The sequence below is a fragment of the Barbus barbus genome (assembly GCF_936440315.1).
Source record: "Barbus barbus genome assembly, chromosome: 3".
In the NCBI taxonomy this organism is placed as follows: domain Eukaryota; kingdom Metazoa; phylum Chordata; class Actinopteri; order Cypriniformes; family Cyprinidae; genus Barbus; species Barbus barbus.
Window position 1 is genome coordinate 5464787 of NC_136731.1, and position 17914 is coordinate 5482700.

The 17914-nt window shown below is 37.3% G+C and overlaps 2 protein-coding genes across 2 annotated transcripts in view; one reads left to right on the forward strand and one right to left on the reverse strand.

Annotated features, from left to right (window-relative positions):
- LOC306854330 (NACHT, LRR and PYD domains-containing protein 12-like) overlaps positions 1–17914 on the forward strand; it is a 217474-nt gene that overhangs the window by 154859 nt on the left and 44701 nt on the right. The window lies entirely within an intron of this gene.
- Positions 1054–4837, reverse strand: LOC306849923 (CD48 antigen-like; the record flags this gene model as incomplete). Its single annotated transcript, XM_079385306.1, has 5 exons — positions 4714–4837; positions 2109–2417; positions 1424–1690; positions 1171–1296; positions 1054–1058 (listed from the first exon to the last, which is right to left on the reverse strand). Exons 1-5 carry the CDS (start codon positions 4766–4768, stop codon positions 1054–1056), a joined length of 762 nt encoding a protein of 253 aa, XP_079241432.1. The 5' UTR covers positions 4769–4837.

The window sequence follows — 17914 nt, forward strand, 5'->3', positions numbered from 1 at the left end:
ATTTAGGCTTTTAATCACAAAACGTCTTTAAAAAATTAAAAATTGTTTTCTGTGAATGAGTAATAAGGGTGATTTTCACATATTTTTTTAGTAAATATTGTAGCCTACAAGTCTGATTACTCAAAAGTCTTATTTAGGACTATTTAGTGTGGGTTTCATGGCCTTATTTCAGCTACATCCACACATAGTGTGCGGCTAGCCTAAATGAAACACCATAATGGTGAAACAATATATTTTCAATAAAACATCAACATAAACTACAGCTAAACTTCTGTTAATTCTCAATAAGAACTTTTGTAGACGTATGACAGAAATAAAGTCAAGCTGTTTTGTAAGAAGTTATTAATCCTGTTTCTGGTGAGATCTTGAGAGATGTAATGTGATCTGTTATTTGCCGTTGATGTTCTTCTAAAGCCATGTGCCTGTAAGTTAGTTGTTATTCTTGTGTTTCTGCTGGTCTCTTTTTTTCTGTCCTTGTTCACCACTCCTTAACAGCAGGTGTCATCATTAATGGTCAATCCTCACTTAAATAATCAATTCATTATCTACTTACATTTATAATGCATTCACGTCATGTCAAGTTCGAGATGACAACATGTGATGGATCAGAATGCCCGGAGAATCTGTCAGAATTTGGAATGCGATGAGGTTCTTTATGCAACTCTCTATTCTACAACTGAAAGAATTCCACTGTACAGTGCTTACAAATTTCACTTCTTTCAAAAGTCAGAATACAGTTAATTAAACAAACAAACAGTTTAATGGTAATAAAGAAACTTCAACAAAACAATTATTACTCATATTATGACTCATTACTAATGAATGACTTCAATTTGCATGCTTGGCTTAGTATACTGAAAATTATGTAAAAAAAATATTTTAATATACAGTATCTATTGACAAAAACACATTTTTACATAGATTTAACCTTTGCTATGTATGCGCAGGTCGTCTTCCACGACTGTTGAATAATACACTGTTGAATAAATTGTATGGTCTGTTTCAGAGGCAGATGATCTGTCCATTACATGAACTTCTCCATAACCTGTCTGATCATTCTGTTGAGAAGCACCTAAGAGATTTAATAGATTAGATTTAGAAAGTGACTTGCATACTAAAAAATCATACTGAGGCTATACAGTCATTTCTATTTCATTAAGGCAGACGTACCCCTTTTACGCTTCTTGTAAGAGCAGCATATTACAGAAACTGCTGTGAAAACCAGCACTGATACACCAGCGATGACCAAGAGCCAAAGGAGAGGAAAAGAACGGTTGTTTTCTTTGGGATTTTCTTCTAAAATGAAAGATGTCACATTAACAATCAACAATCATATGCTAAAATGAAATATATGTTTTAGTATTTTAATTTGAGAATAAACTGCTAAGAATTCAAATATGGACGATGTAAGAGTAGTATTTACCTTCATGAGGTGGGCAAAGTTGGTTAATCTCTTTTGTGTCATTCTTCCAGCTGACTGTGTTGCTGTAGTTACAAACAACTACGTTCTCGATACAATACAGGGCTACAGTCTGGATTCCAAACGATGTCACTTCCTCCTGAGTGCAGTTGTTGCTGTGGTAGCTGTCTCTGATCGTATGATCACGCCCACTGCATGAGACGTTCACAATACAGGCGTGAACACTTATTCTGGTGACGTCCCATTTCAGAACAGGAGAATCCACTGGATCTGAAACATGTTTGTGTGGAGAGGTTATAGGTCAAGACTTTTCAAAGAGCATGTTGCAGCAAAGGTGAAGCCTGACTTGGACATGCAATGCAATGAAATAAAATATATTTAAAAATGTTCTTTCAGTAAATTATTCTGGTGCCTTGATGAGTGACTTTCTATATGACACTTTTTAGATGCTCTTAATAGATCAAGAGTTAAAAATTAGTTATAAATAATAGTCTTTGCCGTTGCAGATATGCCTGAGATTGAAAAAAATACATTGTACACTCTTTTTCTCTGTAAGTAGATGCACAGCTAACAATATCCTTCATATTCTCCTGTTTCTGTTACATTATAATGTAGATTCTATTGCTATTCTCATCTGAAAATGTCATAATGCCATAGTAAAAAAGAAAATTGTCCAATATGCAATCACCTATAACTGATACGTTGTGTTCAGCAACATATATTTCTTTTTCTCCTTTTGTTTGTGCCATGTAGAGTCCACTGTCTGTCTTCTTCATGTTCCTCAGTGTTAGAGAGAAGGTTTCAGTATTGAACTCCACTCTGTTCATATATGAACTGTGATATTTTATTTCTCCATACAGCCTTGTGAATCTGACAATATTTTCAGATTTATCATTCATCCAGACCAATCTATCAAACTCTGGCAGTGTTTTATGTTTTATATCCAGTTCAACAGAGCCCCCTGTCTGTACGAACACATGGTCTCCAGGTCCGGATGCTGAGGAGAACAACAAGAAGAAGAGGTGTTCATTTTAAATGCCTTTGTTTATCAGATTCATATTTTTGCTACATACAACGTTTTACCCGTTCAACCATTTATTGTGCATAATTTTTCCAACAGATGGAGGTGTTATCTTAGTCAGAATCTAATTTTTTTGTTTATTTATTTATTTATTTTTGAAGGCATTTCTGGTCTGTGAAATTGTAGTTTTGTAAATATGCATTACAACGTATATCTTATCAGTCCATCAAAGCTTTACACCAAACAGTGACAATCAACAAAAATAGATTTTTCATATTCAGTAGCTAACTAGACAGAGATCTTTAATGTTTTGGTGATGATTCATATTATTTACAATACAAATATGTCAAAATATGAATAGCCTACTCCTTTTGCAATGGACATCGCATATTCCCAACAAAGGTTATTATAGTTTAGAATTTTTAAATTTGTTTTTTAACATCGTTTTCAAATTTGCTGTAAACATCAGTTTAGTTTTTATTAGTTTCATTAATATTTTTGTTAGTTTTAGTTTAGTTTCTATTTTGTGAATACGTTTTTATTTAGTTTTGATATAGTTTGGTTTCAGTTTTAATTCAAGTTTAGCAGAATTAACAGATCACTTCCAGAGCGAAGGCCAAAGAAAGACTTTAGACTCATAATTGAACTTTAGTGAGGCAAACGTTTGCTGAGATTGATTAGATGGTAAAAGATTAGATGGTATACAAACTAGAAATGCATGACTAACTAGTTTAAGGAAACAGAACCTTTCACACCTCCGCCACGTGTCACATTTTTGTTCCCCTCACAAAAAAAAAAGAAGAAAAAAAGGCACGAGACGGCTGTTTCTAATTTAAAATTGGGAGAGCCTACCTTTTAACGTAAGAAAAGTAGACTGTAGGCAGTTTACATGTTTTTTCACTTGCTTGAGCATTTTAATCTATAAACTTTTTTTATAAATCAGTACAGAAGTAAAATGCAATTAGTAATATTGCGCTTAAACGTGAATATGTCTATGAAAGATAGTATTACTGTGTGAAAAGATAATCACTATGCTGAGAGAGAGAGAGAGAGAGAGAGAAAAAAAGTGTTAACATCCGCGGATCATAGGTGAGCCCTAAATAAAGCACACTGAGCCCGTGCTGCTTCTGCACCTTAATATTGTTCACTCCTTGCTGATATACAGCACTCAACTGCCATGCACTGGACTTGAGAATCTGTGCAGACATCAGCGATTTCAGAGTCGATACCGAGAGTCGAGGGCTATTCAGAGTCGACTCCCCATCCCTACGTATCACACAACGATAGATTACCTTCCGCTCTGCAATGACGGGAAGACGTTGGGGTCAAACGTTTAATTTGCGTAAAAAAATATTAACGCGTGACATTTTTTTAGATGAATCGCATGCGTTAATTTTGACAGCTCTAATACAAACATACACCTAAGGAAGCAGTCAAGCCTTTTACTAAATAAATCTACAGAGTTGCGTTTAATGTCATATCTAATGGTGTGTTGAGAGATTTAATAGGAAAATAAATGTAACCTAATTTGTTTATATGTCTTTTTTCTTATTTAACCATAATCATGTCGTGTCTTGCTCAATTTTCCGTGAAAAGCTGTGCACATAAATCATAACTAGGACCAATGATTATCCAATTATCCAAAGCGACTTACATTGCATTCAAGTTACAGTTTCTACATTTTATCAGCTCTTGCTTTCACTGGGAATCGAACCCATGATCTTGGCGTTGCTAGCGCCATGCTCTACTATTTGCGCTACAGGAAAGCCTAATGTTGGTTTGATGTCTTGTGTTACATGAGAAAAATTATTTTGCCTACCTGATGTAGATTTAATGCGGTCTTTATGTCAAACGGTTCTGGTCTGGACCAGAAATAAATGAGTGCTGCTGTGGGATAACGGGTCGGGTGTTCAGTTAAGTACTGCTGGGGCACGTTTACCAAACAGGACTCTCTCCGTCAGATAACCCCATGTGCACTATTTACAGGTATTTCCCTAAACCGTCACACAGCTATATTTTTCCACCAAGGGGTGAGAACGTAATGAGGGGGGCACAAGCCCCTGCTCCTTTAATATTCAATGCTAAAGTGCTCTTTTGGTCTTATCGATGTGCCCCAAGGAATGCGATTTCTCCCATGCCCCTCCAGAGGTCTGTGCACACCACTCATCTAGCCAGTTATAGAAATAAATCATCACTTTAAATAGGAATATTTTCACAACCATGTAAATAACCATTAACTAATACCCAGAGTAAAGTAAATGGGTTTTGGTACCTGTGCTGGAGATCAGAACCGTCATGAAGAACACGAGAAAGTGACCAATTTCCATTGCAGCAGACGGATGGAGTCTGTCTTGCTGTGATGATGTTATCTACTAGAAGAGGAAGTAGAGCGTTTTGTGTAAAACACTCTGTGAACCTTATTTAAATCACCTAGACAGGAAATTTCTAAATGCATCGCATATTAAAACAAAAACACAATTAAAATGCAGTGTTCTCTCTCTCCCAAGATGGCGCCAGTGTACCCGGCTTGCCGTCTCTCTGTCTCTCGTCTGTCTCAGTTTGGTGTACCTGTGGTACCTGTTCGTCTGTCATCTGTGCTGTTCGTTTATTGCATTATTGTGCACTGGTTCTATGCAGTTTCAGTGCTCACCTACGATCGCCAAGCTTTACTGAATATCAAAAGTGGTATGGGACTTTATTGTGGATGGTGCCCGTTTCTGCACTCTCATTCTCAATCCTCGTTCAACCAACCCGCGCTGGAATGCGTTCGCAGGTTACCGTGCTGTGTTCCTAGGAAACGACGCAGGAAGAGAGGAAATCGTGGTGGTGTTCGTGTGAGAATCAGAAGGGCAATTGCTTCCTCTTCCATACAGCCTTCGATTGAATTTCCTCTGGATAGTAAGTGCTTGGAGGGTCTGCAATTATCGCGACGTTCATGGGATTACAGATATGTTTTTCATCTCCCGGTTTTTCCGGATTGTCACTCATCTATTTTTTCTGCTCCTCCGCGTTTACGGATTCGTCAAAGAGGAGTGAACTGTTCAAATCTTCACCAACTGGACTTTGATCAACATCTGGATTTGGACTTGTCATCACAGCCTCCTTTGAATATGGCCTTAGTGAACGCTAGGTCTGTATGCAACAAAACTTTCATTCTACATGACTTTTGCACCCGTTTGGATCTGGACATTTTGTTTTTGACTGAGACTTGGGCCGGTGCTGGTGAGTTGTCAGTTTTTGAAGAACTTTGTCCATCGAACTGTCGTTTTATAAGTACCCCAAGATCTGCTGGTAGGGGTGGTGGGGTTGCAATGGTTTTTAAGCAATCACTTAAAATTCAATCAGTTTCTGCTCGGACTTTTTCATCTTTTGAAGCACAGTGTGTGGCATTGCAGTCTACTTCATCCGCGCTGTTTTGTGCTCTCATCTATAGGCCTCCTAATTTTGATAGAAGTTTTATAAGTGAGTTTTCAGAATTTTTAACTTCTGTTGCTCCGTTGTATGATCGTATGTTGCTACTGGGTGATTTTAACATACATCTTTGCTGCCCGGGGCGTCCTTTGGTTGCTGAGTTTAGTAATATATTGGACTCGTTTGGTTTTTCTCAGCATATAAATCAAGCAACTCATATCCTTGGTCACACACTTGACCTTATTATGTCATATGGTTCCTCTGTAGTTGATGTTTTTATTGATGATGCTTCCTTCTCCGATCATAAACCCATTGTTTTTAAGGTTCCTGTTGTGAGCTCTGCTACTGTGAATAAGCCTGTTGGTTCTTATTCTCGTTTTATAAACTCACTGACTGTTTCTCAGTTCAGTGAACATTATCTAGCCAATGCTGTTGAAGAATCTATCTTGCATTCTGCAATGACATCCTATGGGCCTAACGATTTGATTTCTCTCTTTTACACAGATTGTACTAATATTTTAGATTCGATTGCTCCTTTTAAATTGAAACAACCTAAGATAAAATCGTATTACTGGTTGGATGACAACGCTCGCTCTCTTAGACAGGCGTGCCGTAAAGCAGAGAGGAGATGGAAGCATGATCGGCTGACTGTGTCTCTTGAGATTTTTAAAGAGTGTCTGGTTAAGTTTCAGAGCGCTGCTAAATCAGCCAGATCAAAATATTTTTCGGAGCTGATTTCGGCACACTGTCATAGACCTAAGATTTTATTCTCCACGATAAATTCAGTTATTAATCCAAATTCCCAGTATTCTAGGGAACTGTCAGCAGGGCTCTGTGAGAAATTTCTGACATTTTTTGTTGATAAAGTGAGTAACATTCGCTTATCTTTTATTTCACAGCTCTCAGACCTGTCTTTAAATTTGCCTGCTAGTCCATTTTTATTTTGTAATTTTCAACATGTCTCTTTAACTGAACTCTCTGATCTCGTTAACAAAATGAAGACTACTAACTCTTCACTAGATGTTGTTCCTCCTGAGATCATAAAAGCAGCCTTTCCAGTAATTGGACCCAGTATCCAAGCGTTGGTTAACTCATCTTTGGATACTGGTGTGGTTCCTAATTGTTTTAAGCATGCGGTTGTTCAGCCGTTGCTTAAGAGGCAAGGTTTGGATGAAGGTTGTTTTAATAATTTTCGGCCTGTTTCGAAATTATCCTTTTTGTCAAAACTTTTAGAAAAAGTTGTCCAATCACAGTTGATCACATTCTTAAATACTGCTAATTTATTTGAACCTTTTCAATCTGGTTTCACTGCTTATCACAGTACAGAGTCTGCTTTGCTTAAAGTGTTCAATGATATTTTGGTTGCAGTTGATGCTGGTAAAAATGCAGTACTGATTCTACTCGATCTTACAGCTGCCTTTGATACCGTGGATCATAATGTTCTTATTGGGCGGTTAGAACATCTGATCGGTATCAGGGGTACAGCTTTACAATGGTTCAACTCTTATCTTAAAGACAGGTCTTTTTCTGTAGAGCTAGGCAAATTCTCCTCATCATCTGCCCCAATTATTACTGGAGTACCCCAGGGCTCTATTTTGGGACCACTTCTTTTTAACCTATATATGCGCCCTCTGGGGGATATTATCAGAAAGCACAATGTTTCTTTTCATCTGTATGCTGATGATACACAGTTGTACCTCCCACTAAAAGTTGGTGAGTCCATTCAACCACTGCTGGAATGTATCTCAGATATTAAATTATGGTTGTCAAATAACTTTCTCCAACTAAATGAGAATAAAACAGAAATTATTGTTTTTGGTCCCCAAAAAACGAGAATGAGTATCATTGAGGAGCTGGGCAACCATTTCCCCTCCATTTCCTCACAAGTTAGAAACCTGGGTGTTATTATAGACTCAGAATTATGTTTATCCAAACAAATTAATTCGGTCGTTAGGAGCAGTTTTTATCAATTACGGGTCATTTCCAAACTTAAATCATTTTTGTCTTTTCAAGATTTGGAGAAGGTTATTCATGCTTTTATTACCTCACGTCTAGATTACTGTAATTCTCTGTACTCAGGTCTTCCTCAGTCATCGCTTTCACGCCTCCAGTTGGTACAAAATGCAGCTGCAAGGCTGCTGACTGGGGCAAAGAAATATGACCACATCACTCCAATTTTGGCTTCACTACACTGGCTTCCTGTCCATTTTAGAGTTCAGTTTAAGATTCTGCTGTTTGTTTTTAAAGCTCTTAACAATCAAGCTCCGTCTTATCTTAAAGTTCTTCTTATCCCTTTGTCAACTACCAGACGTTTAAGATCCACTGACAGGGCTCTTTTATCTGTCCCTCGCTCCCGTTTGAAAACCAAGGGTGACAGAGCCTTTTCAGTTAATGCCCCTCGTCTATGGAACCAGTTACCTCTAGAATGCCGCCTTGCACCTTCCATTACCAGTTTTAAATCAAGATTGAAAACATATCTTTTTTCCTTAGCATTTTAATTTCAATTTTATTGATGTTTTATTGGTTGTCTTGTTTGCTCCTTTTTTGTTTTCTTTTTTCATTTTAATTTCTGTTACATTGTTAAGCACTTTGGATAGCTTTGCTATGTTTAAATGTGCTATATAAATAAAATTTACTTACTTACTTTACTTACAGTACTGTATGTCTGTTCTGATCCGTCTGTTCTTGCAGTCAGCTAAAAAACTAAACGGTCAGATATAGAGCAAAGGAAGACTGATCTGACTGTTTACTTACCACTTGACAAACCACTAGCCCTTAGCAGTAAGTGTGTGCGGACCAACTGTTTTGCACTTGTCAACCTATCAGCTTGTCTTCAGAGAGCGTCTCATCTCATCTCTTATATTTGATGTTCATTTCATTACGATGGCTTGGACATTTTAAGGCCATCTTTAATGAACAAATGTTAAAATCGCTAAAACAGAATTTTTAGTAGAAAGACAAAAGGAAGGTACAAGTATTTTTCACACAACACCAACAAAAACAAAAAATCTGGAGGATATTTGGTATAACCAAAGTGAGCAGCATAGGAGCAGCATATCCTTCCTACATCAATGAGGACATCGAAGCACTTACCAGAAGCTGCTGCTGTAGAGAGGGGCATGTAAAAGCTGCTGTATGTCATAAACCAATGAGGCTGTTCTCAGAAATGGTTAGTGCACAACAGCGGCTGGTTATTTTTTTTTATTTTTTATTTTTTGTCCTCCCTCATGTGTTTCCAAACCTGTATGACTTACTTTCTTCTGTGGAATACAAAAGACATTTTGTAGAATGTTACCAAACCATTTTGCTTACACTACTGTATGTACCAAATATCTTCAATTTCTCAAATGATCTTCTTTTTTATGTTCCACAGTAGAAAGAAATTCATACAGGTTTGGAAATGACATGATGTCGAGTAAATGATCATTTTTATTTTTGGTGAACTATCTCTTTAAGAACTTTAATATTTGTAAATAATACACACCTAATTCATATAAGACACTGATATTAATCTTTAGTCGTGCTCTTACTTCTATTAAAATGATTTAGAACTAAACATCTAAAGAGAGAAGTTCTTGCTTATAAGTTGTATTAGTAAGATGGTGGTCACAAGAAGTAAAACCATGGTAAATTACTATGGTACTGAATGAGTGGCGTAGCAAGTCAGCCCCAGGCCCATATGCAAAAAAATTTGTACGGGCCCCTCAAAATTATTCGCATAACTTGTTGATTTTTTCTGATGCAAATAACGCTACATGACTATTCACAAGCTGTATTAATTATTAGATTAGATTAGATTAAACTTTATTGTTATTGCACATGTAAAGTACAGGGCAATGAAATGCAGTATAATTATAATATTTAACGTTTTCAAGTCCATTCATTGCATGCAAGCCACCCAATAATCACAATAAGCTTTGTGTTTTTTTTATTATAACACTAAGTCTCATCTTTCTGTAAATTTTAAGATCAAATACAAACAATAAATGTGTTTTGCGCTCTTTTATTTGTAGTGAGGTAACTACATTCGCCTCAGTTCAAGCGGCATGTGAATCAATTATATTTTCCACTTTAATATTTGCATTACGAAATAAACATGAATAAATATTTGAATGCATATTAAAAAAAATCTGTACAATTTATACAAATTAATGCCTCATGAAATCGATCAATTAGAGTTTCAAAAATATCTATGAGCCTACGTGTTATTGCTGTTTTTCGTGTTAAGAACAACAGGTTGGATGCCACACAGTAATTTGCACATTAATTTAACGCATAATGTGATTTTATTATCGTAATTTTGACTTTATTAAATTAGTATAACGTTAATCTTATTTAGTTATTTTTCAGTGTGACACTAAAATGTCGCTGTAGGGTATTTGTACTGCATGCAAACACAATCTTGGCACAGCGGCCCAAAAAACAAATAAATAAATAAAATAAAATAGGATTATGTTTGATGATACTGACTCCCCATATCTCCTCATTGAACTTTAGAGATTTCTTTAGAGATAAATGCATCTTTATGGATTACATAAACTAATGAAAGAGTTTTTAAGGGTGAATACTATTGAAGATGTTATACAGTGCTGCCAACTCTCACGCTTTTGCCATGTGACACACGGTTTTGCCTGTTTTCACACGCACTCACGCCACACATCCAATTACTCACGCAAAAAAAAAAAAAAGATCTTAGGCCGAGACTCGTTCGTTCCTTTTCAAACTACCGATGGTAGCTGGCGCTGATGGCGTCTATGGCTGGCTGCACCCCGAAGTAAGAGATACCCTGAAAGACAACGGCTGTGTCCAAATTCAGGGTCTGCATCCTTCGGAGTACTCATTTGAAGGATGTTACGTCACAGCGCCGCGACGAAGTCTGTCCAAATTCGTAGGATCCTTCAAATGCGGCCCACAAATACGTCCTCCTTTTCCCCGAATTGGAAGGATGGGTGTGGTGGATCCTTTCCCGTCCTACCTATCCCATAATTCTTTTCGGCAGAGCGTAATGGCGGACGAAGCGAGCGGTAGCGGAGTGGGAGAGGAGTTTCTCTGACAAAACAAGCTAAAGTTTATGCTTCGGCTCAATGAATTTGTAGGAGAAATTAGTAGAATACTTAAAAACAAATAAAAATAGGCTATAATGGCTTACCTGGATGTGACTGTCTTGTAGTCTGATATAAAAAACTCTCCGACAACGAGCAAAGAAAGTATTTAATTTATTTAATTGCTTTATTTCTTCCAAAAGAATTAAAATGAGGAGAATAACTCTTTGTTTGTCCATTTTCCCGCTTCTTGCTTGGCGCTGTCACGGTTGCTAGGCAACAGGATATGAGCAACGGGTAAGGGAGGGAACTGAAAGAAGGGTAGGCTGTCCAAATTCAAACATCGACTTCCGGGTTTCGCGGACGTCGGAGGATCCCTCCTCCTTCAACCGGGTAGGAAGGATCCTAAGGAGGATGCAGACCCTGAATTTGGACACAGCCAACGAGAGAAACTACCACCTCGAGAAGTCTGATGATGAATCTGAGCTAAGACTAGGTATGTGACAATGAAATGTCGTTCAATTGAGTACTCACTCTCTTAAACTTTAAATCTTGAAAGAAATTATTTGTTTGTGTCTGTGAACATGATTTAGTGTGGTGAATGTAAACTCAGCTGTCATAACAAGCAGCAGGAGAGCACCTTTTTAACTTTGTGGTATACTGAAAAAAGCCCCGTATACCCTTGTTACGGATGGGTCGAATGACATTGGTATTTCCCAAACTATTTGAGATTTTTCTCCTCTGCAAAGCATTTGGTTTGTGTATTTTTTAAACATCTAACAACATGAACATCTGTATGATCCTAACTTGTCATTATTATAGGAGTGCAAAAGATGAACCTGCTTACTGTCCGGGTCTTCATGGGCAGCAAAGTTGTCCACCAGTTTTTAAGTATGTGCACAACAAGTGGGACGAGATGTGGGACAGCAAGTGAGATCTTCACCAAAATTAATTCCACCTTAGAGGAGCATGGCATCCCTTGGGAAAACTGCATTGGTCTCTCTGTCGACAATGCAGCTGTGAACATTGGATCACATAATTCAACTGCCTCTAGGGTCCTCCAGAAGCATCCCAACACCTATATTCATGGTTGTCCTTGTCATGTGGCACATAACACTGCCAAAGCTGCAGGAATGGGATTTTTTTAAGTGAGTTAAGGCCCAATTTATCTTTACATTTAACTTTTTATTTGTATCCTAATTACGTGCATTGACTGAATGTGTTATGATTTGATTAATGCATTGCAGGTGTCCGGATTTGATTTGGAGGATATGGTAGTGGACATCGGTTACTGGTTCAAGGGTAGCACAAATCGGAAAGGATACCTGACCGGTATGCATGTTTGATACTATTAAGTGCAATATTGAAATACTGAGCTGTAGAAAATATATGATATAGAATTAAATGTCTGAAACAGCTCCATGAAGCGGAGTACATGGAGGTCCTCCTGCATATCTCGGTTCGTTGGCTAAGCCTTGAACGTTGTGTGACCAGGATCCTGAGGCTGTATGAACCTCTGGCCAGCTACTACAAATCTGCTAGTATGGTCATCAATTTTCAATTTCATTATGCAGCAACTACATGGATTGTTAGTCACATACTTGTATTAATGACAACCTCTTGTTTTGTGTTATTTATTGATTGATTCAAGATGAAAATCAGGCCAGGTTCAAGAGGCTTGTGCAGACATTCACTGACCCTGTGACAGAAGGGAATCCTGCCGTAATTAGAAAGAAAGGTAAAAAGCAAAAATAAAAATAAATACAGAAATATACAAAGAAAAGTAAAAAAGCAAAAATAAATAATTGTTTACAATTTTATTTCCTTATTTATGTATTTTTTCATATATTTTTTTCCACAACGTTATAATTATGGGTGTTTTCTGCCTTTATTGGGGCAGGACTGTAGAGAGCTGACAGGAAAGCATTGGTTGGTGAAAGAGGGGGGCGGGATCGGAAATCAAACTCGTGTCGACGTGAGCGCAGTTGCGCTGTATATCGATGCTCTAACCACAAGGCTATTGGAGCTGACAGTGTCTAATTTTTTCAAGGTGGATGCACTGCAATACCTCTCGTATCCAATCCTCATGTGATGGGGAGAGGCATGTTTCAGTTTAAGGAGGATGGCACTCCTAGCTAACAAAGTGGTAAACGCAACTGAAGTAATGCAAATTGATGCTGCATATCAGCCGTATTTGACCAGGGTCAAGGGTGAGAATTAAACCAAGTTCTGATTAAAGGGGCCGATTGGGAAAATAACTTTTAAATAAAGAACCTCACTTGAAGAAAAGGAAAAATATGGCTGCGAGGAAGATTGAATTTGACTGTTAAAGAAGAGAAAGAGGAGATGATTTATTTTTCATACATTAATTTATGATTTGCTGTCTGTCTGAACCAAAGAAATAAATGTGATAATATTTTTTCCATTGTATCGTATTGCATCGAATCGAATTGTGTTGAATCCAATCGAATTCGAATCGTACTGCATCGTAATAGGGATGAATCGTATCGCATCGCATCAGTATCTGCTTCATAGGTGTATCGTATCACATCGGCCTCAGTTATGCTTATGCTGGACCCACTATCCTGAAGAGTTTAGCTACAACCCTAATCAAACACACCTGAAGCGGCCAATCAAGCTCCTCAAGACTGCTTGAAAATGGCAGGCAGGAGTGCTGAAGCCGGTTGGAAATAAACTTTCCAGGACAGTGGGTCCCCAGGAGCAGGGTTGAAGACCTCTGCACTATATGATTCAAGACACCTGCAGATTGTAGTATAATTTTCAAACTCGTGAGATAAAACTTGACTTGCAAAGAAAAACAAATGGAGGATGATCAACGTCATCAGCTGGTTCTTCTGGCACGAGTTTTGTTTTACAGTAAGAAAAATGAAGGAGAAAAAAGAACATGGGAGATCTTCTTTCTCGAAACTCATTACATGTTTGTGGCTGCCAAGTTTCAGCTACAGAATCACGCAACATCCAGAAGGTGATGCTAGCTCACAATCTCATTGGCTATTGCGAGTATCATGTCAGAGGCAGCCTGATCAAGGGCAGATTTACTAACAGCTTGTGCAAACCGTCTTTTGGCGTTAATATAGTACTAAGTACGATACTTTTTCATGTAATCTTTAAGTACAGTTTTTTAACATTTAAGTACAGTACTCCAATTTGAAAACAGTCCCATCCATTCATTTCCTTCTATGCAAAGCCCTGTCCACTCCCAATTTGGTGAAGACAGTCCTGCCTGTTCACCTCTTCTTGAGTAAAGTCCCCTCCACTCCCAACTCAAAGACAGGCCTGTTTATTCACTTCCTCCAATACAAATCCCTGTCCACTCCCAACTCAGACAGCCCTGTCCATTCACCTCTTCCTGAACGAAGCAAAATATTTGAAGGGCCTGAAAAATCACGGTCATTAGCCCTTCGTGATGATGGTCAATTAATTTCACAATTGTTTTTAATTATTTCAAAAGTATCCTGTAGTAGTTCAGAACTGGTTCTTCAAAGTCATACAGAAGCGAAAGCAAATTTATTGATTTGACTGATATTCTCAAACATGGTATTATTTGCAATGTTCATAACTTAGAGCAGTTGTGCTCTTTTGTTAAAAATACAAAATCGCTCAATCAGGTATTAAAGCAAAAAAAAAAAAACTTTTGATTGAAAATTTGTCCTCGGCCAAACCCCATACCTGTCACACACCCAGTTTAAAAGCCACGTTTTTCTTCTAGTAATTAGGAGCACTTGTCCTCCTGATTTAAAAAATTTAGTCATAAAATTAAAAAGTCATAAAATAGCATTTTATTGTTACTACCACTAGAGGGGCCTATAGAATCCTATGGAGATTCTTAACTGAGCCCTACATGTGAAACCTTTAAATTTTGGGCATATTAAGGCTTCAGATTGAGTGATAATATTCAATATATTTGAGACATAAAAAAAAATCAACATTTTGTAAAAAATAAATTTTAAAGTTACACTGAATTATAACCTAAACATACAATTTCATAAATATGTAAAATATATATTTAAAAATCTAAAAATGATATAAACAGAATTTCATAAGTTTTATGAAAATCTCAAAATGCAAAAAGTCTCCTCTGAGGGCTAAGTTTAGGTGTAAGGTTGGTGAAGGGCAATAGAATATACGGTCTGTACAGTACAAAAACCATTACGCCTATGGAAGTTGCCACAAGGATAGTGCAACAACTGTGAGTGTGTGTGTGTGTGTGTGTGTGTGTCTGTGAGTGTTTTCTGCACCGGGGTACTGTAGTCTCAGCCCTTCATTTTGGTATAAATCTTTACTGGAAACTAACCCACCCACCCACGGTGCAAACAAAGGGCTAGAAAAAAAGCAGTACTGGCTGCAACCATGGTCTGTGCCCCCCTTTACATCCAAAAAGATACATAAATAAGTAATAAAATAATAGCGTCTCTGATGTCATTATGAAAAGTAATAATGCTGAGAAAAACTAAAATCTGATATTGCTGGGGTTTTTTTTGCATTGTAATTTTTTGTTATGGATTTGAAACCACTTTGCTTTAAACTATTATAGGAATGATGTAACCCCATGTGTGTTTGTTTTGTAGAAGGATGTCTTCAAAGTGTCCACTGTGCTACAACACCTACAGAAATCTCAGCCAACAAAAATACCACAAGCTGCATAAAAACATATACAGAAAACCTATTTGCTTTCATATTTCATGTGTTTTATATACGGAAGGGCAAGAGACATGATTACATGATTGACAGGTCTAGATGAATGAGGTTTGACCTATAAACACTCGCACTCGTGGAAGATAATGGACGGTGCTCTTCAGATCACATTTCTGTGTTAAACATCTCTAACACAGAAATGTTATAAAGAACATGTGAAAATAGTCTGTTCTTAAATTCCAACAATAACAAGGACTCAGCATACACTCTTCTCTCTTGCGGGAAAAATCCTCTACTTCGGTGTTTTTACGCTCGTGCTCAATACGGTCTTTTAGCGCCACCGCGTCAACCTTTTGGGTAACGGCAGTTGCTCTGGTCATGTGATGTAATGCTCAAATCTTATTGGATGGCCTGTGCTTTGCGAAAGTCAAAAGATTCGTCGGACTGGACGACAAAAAAAAAAACATTCACATTTTCGTTGTGCGAATGTTCGCAGTCTATGTGGAAGCATCCATAGCAAGCTATTGTTTTATTCCAGCATGTCATCGCGTGCGAAATTCGTTTAGCTTTTTCGCGATCAGTGTGGAAAGGCCTGAAGGCACCCCATTAACCATAGTTTTATTACTTTGGTTATATCCAGCACACATAAGGAAAACGCAGAAAGAAAAGCATAAAACAAGAGAATGCGAACGAAAACAGCCTTGCAAAACACAAGGCAGAAACAAGACATATTCATGAGCTGATAAGCTCGGTGCTATGCGTGTGCTCTGTGAATCTGCGTCTAACTTAATTTGTTCTCACAAATCTCTACCTCATCCTCTTCTCAGTCCAGCAATAGCTTTTTCACGTTGTCATGTCAATGCAGGATTTAACTGCGCTAATGTCAGTCACATTTCTGCATAAATCAATGATTTGAGCATGAAAGATTTCTGAAGACTGCTCAACACAGTTTCCTTGTCTGCTGTTCTTTGTTGAAAAGGGAAGACCTGTCTCTCATTTGCTGGGAACATGAAGCATGAGAGGGACATATAATCCGCTGCTGCCATTGCCTCAATCACGCTATTTCGCGCATAGTTGGACGCTTGAACATTTTGAGTTTACTCACTTCATTCACACGTGAAATTCACTTCACAACAGACATGGATTCACGTCATGGGAGGGGTTTTTGCCGGCTTTAGCTAGCTTGTAGTCTCTATATGATGTTTTATTAACAAAGTTCGGGAGGAGCACATTCAGATAATTAACCTAATTAACACAAGAGGAGTACAATCAGTAATCAACGCAGTTAACAAGATAAGAGGTGTGTATACAGGGAGCAACGTTAAGGATTTTTTCTACTGGCCCGGTTGGGCCAGTGGTTCAGATTTCTACTCGCCCTGCCAACATTTTCACTGGCCCTGCCATAAAAAATAAAATAGTTGCTGTTATCATTGTTTTTGACCTATGTTATCTTGTATTCCAATAAATAAGCTTATGACACCAATATTTTAGATACAGATTTAGATTGCAGAATTGTACCATCTCTACGTTACCTTGCAATCAGCCAACCCAGGGTTCCCACTCTTTCATGAACACCAGATTCAACGACTTTCAAGGGCTTTTTAAGCACCATTTATTTTATATCAAGCACCTATCAAATTCACACGCCAGCGAATGTAGTGTCATGAAAGACCTTACAGTACTAAACATTTTACTTACACTTAACATTTACATTAAAAATGTCAGAGTAATAATGTTTTCAATGTGTAGGTTTCATAAATGTAGACCGTTTTGAGTAGTCGTGTTCGAAGAATTTAATGAAATCCATTGAAGTTAATACTGGTAATATTCAAATACAATTTCTAAAATATTTTTAGAAAAACAGCAAACTACAAAAAACTAAACTGTTTTTTGCTGTAGTTCTTGTACAAGATTTAAATTTGAAAGAATTTCACCATTTTTAAATTAATAAAAAGTGGTTAAATGTTGTAATAACACTGTAAACCTGTTAACATTAAAAATGAGCATGTTCTCTCAATAGAGACGTTACTCATTAATAAACAACTCAAGTCAAAATTATTTTGTAAATCCCATTTTTTTCATCTTTGACCTAGAGGAATGCAGGTGCTCAATTTCAATATTTTTTTTTTAATATGTCATGAACATTTTAAACATTGTACATGTGCAAATTTGCAAATAAATATAAAGAAAAGAAATAAAAAATAGGACTTTCTATTTGCTTTTAAACTGTAAACGCGTTCCACTAAGCTGTTTTTCTTATTTTTCAAGTTCTACATTTTCTCCTTAGCTCCATGTCGCAGTAAGTTTTGGGAGTTCATTTTTAGTCCATCTCCTATCCTGAAAAGTCTGTCTTGCAGAGATTGA